Source organism: Branchiostoma floridae, chromosome 15 (assembly GCF_000003815.2).
Source record: "Branchiostoma floridae strain S238N-H82 chromosome 15, Bfl_VNyyK, whole genome shotgun sequence".
NCBI classification, from domain to species: Eukaryota; Metazoa; Chordata; class Leptocardii; order Amphioxiformes; family Branchiostomatidae; genus Branchiostoma; species Branchiostoma floridae.
Window position 1 is genome coordinate 1,454,815 of NC_049993.1, and position 2,643 is coordinate 1,457,457.

The 2,643-nt window shown below is 46.5% G+C and overlaps 1 protein-coding gene across 1 annotated transcript; it reads right to left on the reverse strand.

Annotated features, from left to right (window-relative positions):
• Positions 1-737: 737 nt before the first annotated feature.
• LOC118432446 (histone H2A-like) lies at positions 738-1,297 on the reverse strand. The gene has a single exon (XM_035844029.1). It carries the CDS (start codon positions 1,232-1,234, stop codon positions 860-862), a length of 375 nt encoding a protein of 124 aa, XP_035699922.1. The 5' UTR covers positions 1,235-1,297; the 3' UTR covers positions 738-859.
• Between the last annotated feature and the right edge of the window lie 1,346 nt (positions 1,298-2,643).

Genomic DNA, 2,643 nt, shown 5'->3' on the forward strand with positions numbered 1-2,643 from the left:
TTCCCTTTCGTTCCTTTTCGTACCTTTTTGGCCCTTTCGGTACTTTCCTTTTCGTTCCTTTTCGTTCCCTTTCGTTCCTTTTCGCTCCTTTTCGCTCCTTTTCGCTCCTTTTTGTTTCTTTTCGTTCCTTTTCGCACTTTCGGTAGACCCCCAGAAAGATCTACATCGTTCACATTTCTTGAATACAACGATGCCCTTTCCAATAAACACACAACAGCCACACGAGTTTGTACACGGCCACATACCAATAAGTTGACGTTGGAGTAATATAGCACCCCCCCGGAAAAAAAGCTAATTGGCATGCCTTCCACGTGGTATTCCACGTGTTACTCCACGTGCTTTACGTGTTTACCGTTTACGGTTACCCAAATTGTATAGATAAGTCAGCTAGCAGTACGTGGTCATCCTCTACGATTACCCAAATTGTACAGATATGTCAGCTGGTATTGCATGGTCATCCTCTATAGTTATACAAATCATGTGCAGATATGTCAGCTAGTATGAAACGAACTACTTGAAAGATGAAGGGGGCGACGTGCGTGTATGTGCGTGTGTATGTATGTATGTATGTGTGTGTGTGTGTATGATCGTTCATCTTTTAACTTGGGCAATGGGATGGGGAGGGCGGTGTTGCTGTACATGCACGCGCGCGTGTGTGTGTGTGTGTGGGGGGGGGTGCCTTTGCTATATTACTTCAACGTCAACAAAGTTTTTTTTAAATACTTCTTTATTCCATGTGTTCCATGTTTCAAGGGACATGGATAGTATGTATTCGTGTGAATATGTGATTGAGATAGTTCTTTTGTAAGGATGTGGGTGGCCCTGAAAAGGGCCGGTGTTTTCGTTCTCCGTCTGGAATCTACTGGGCCTTGCCGGTCTTCTTGGGTAGAAGCACGGAGTGGATGTTGGGGAGAACACCGCCCTGTGCAATAGTGACGCCGGACATCAGCTTGATCAACTCCTCGTCGTTGCGGACGGCCAGTTGAAGGTGACGGGGGATGATCCTGGTCTTCTTGTTGTCGCGGGCAGCGTTACCAGCCAGCTCGAGGATCTCGGCGGTCAGGTACTCCAGCACGGCCGCCAGGTACACCGGAGCGCCGGCACCAACGCGCTCGGAGTAGTTCCCCTTTCGCAAGAAGCGATGGACGCGGCCAACCGGGAAATGTAGACCCGCTCGGGATGAACGGCTCTTTGCCTTGGAGCGTGCCTTGCCTCCTTTACCACGTCCAGACATCCTGAAGTAGTCGACTGATTAGCGTTAAACAAGCGACAAAGTTGATGGAGGAATGAATAGACAAAATATCCTGCCCCACCAATTTATACCTCGCCGCTGGATCGACAACTTACAACCGCGAACCAATAGAGAGGGGAGTGAATCTCTGCAACGTCCGCACCTTCGACGAGACAATCCAGAAAAATTTGCATTCTTTCCCACATAAAAAGCCGAGACGGCATGACAGCATGACAGCTCCCTTAAACAGGGCCCACAACATGGTTTTCTGGAGACTGGAGACATATCTTCTTGCTCGTTCACGACGAAAGAAAAGCTGTGAAAGGATGGACATGTATACTTTGTACCAAGGAGTTTTCATCATGTGTACCTTGAGTATTCATCATTTTCGCGGGAAGGAAGGCGCCAACGTGATGATGTTATGCAAAGGATATTGGAAAACTACGTAGAGATCTTGTGGGCAACTAACGTCTCCCGTGCGGGTTCGGCAGAAAAGGTCTTTGAAACCAGGCCTCGAAATTAACGCAGTGTCCCGATTGCCCGGGGCCACTTATAATTCAGGCCATACATGATGTCAGCTATATATCAAATCAACATGGCTGATTTATGAATACTCGTTATAACTTATGTCAATGATGTCGTTGAAGTGGGATGGAAAGATATCTTACACACACAAGCACATAGTACATACATTCGAACACACACACACACACACTCACACACACACTAAGACATACACAAACACCTGTCAATGCTCGAGACTAGCCCAGGTGTTTTGCCTTAGGCTGTCTTCTGGCGCACAGTTGGTTTACAACCTGTTTATATAAGCAGTCTACAGCAGAGATATCTGTACGTTTACTTAACTGTTACTCTTGCAGACCAGTTCTGTCTCAAGCAGCCAACAAACGTGTTGCATTTTACTACGACCAATTAAGCAAGGTAAGCTGGACGTTCAGTTACTAGTAGTCTCTACCAGAGTTACGTATGCTGGCTATAAGGAGAATAATTTGCAATGGGTAATGCATATTGACCACCGAAGGGTTAGACGGGGCCATAAGCGCAGACTGTCTCTTGGGCAAACATTCCCCTTTTGCCTAATTCTACGATATATACCAACCGAGGAAGGCCTGGTGAATGCTAACGGTCTCTTCTTTGCATGTCTGTTCGCCAAACACTCTGGAGGATGAAAGTTTGTATAATTGTGAAGTGGGGGGGGGGGGCGTCTTGGGGAGTTACACTGCGTGTATTGAAGGTCTTTGGAATGTGAAAAATACTTAGAAATAGCGATTATTCGGTTGAAAAAAAAGCGCAGCTCATCAGGCTACATACTGACGATCATTAAGTGGTAAAAACACTGGTACCACAGAGTAAATTAAGCCAAAGTCGTTTGTGAGCTAGATTGAATCAGTCTG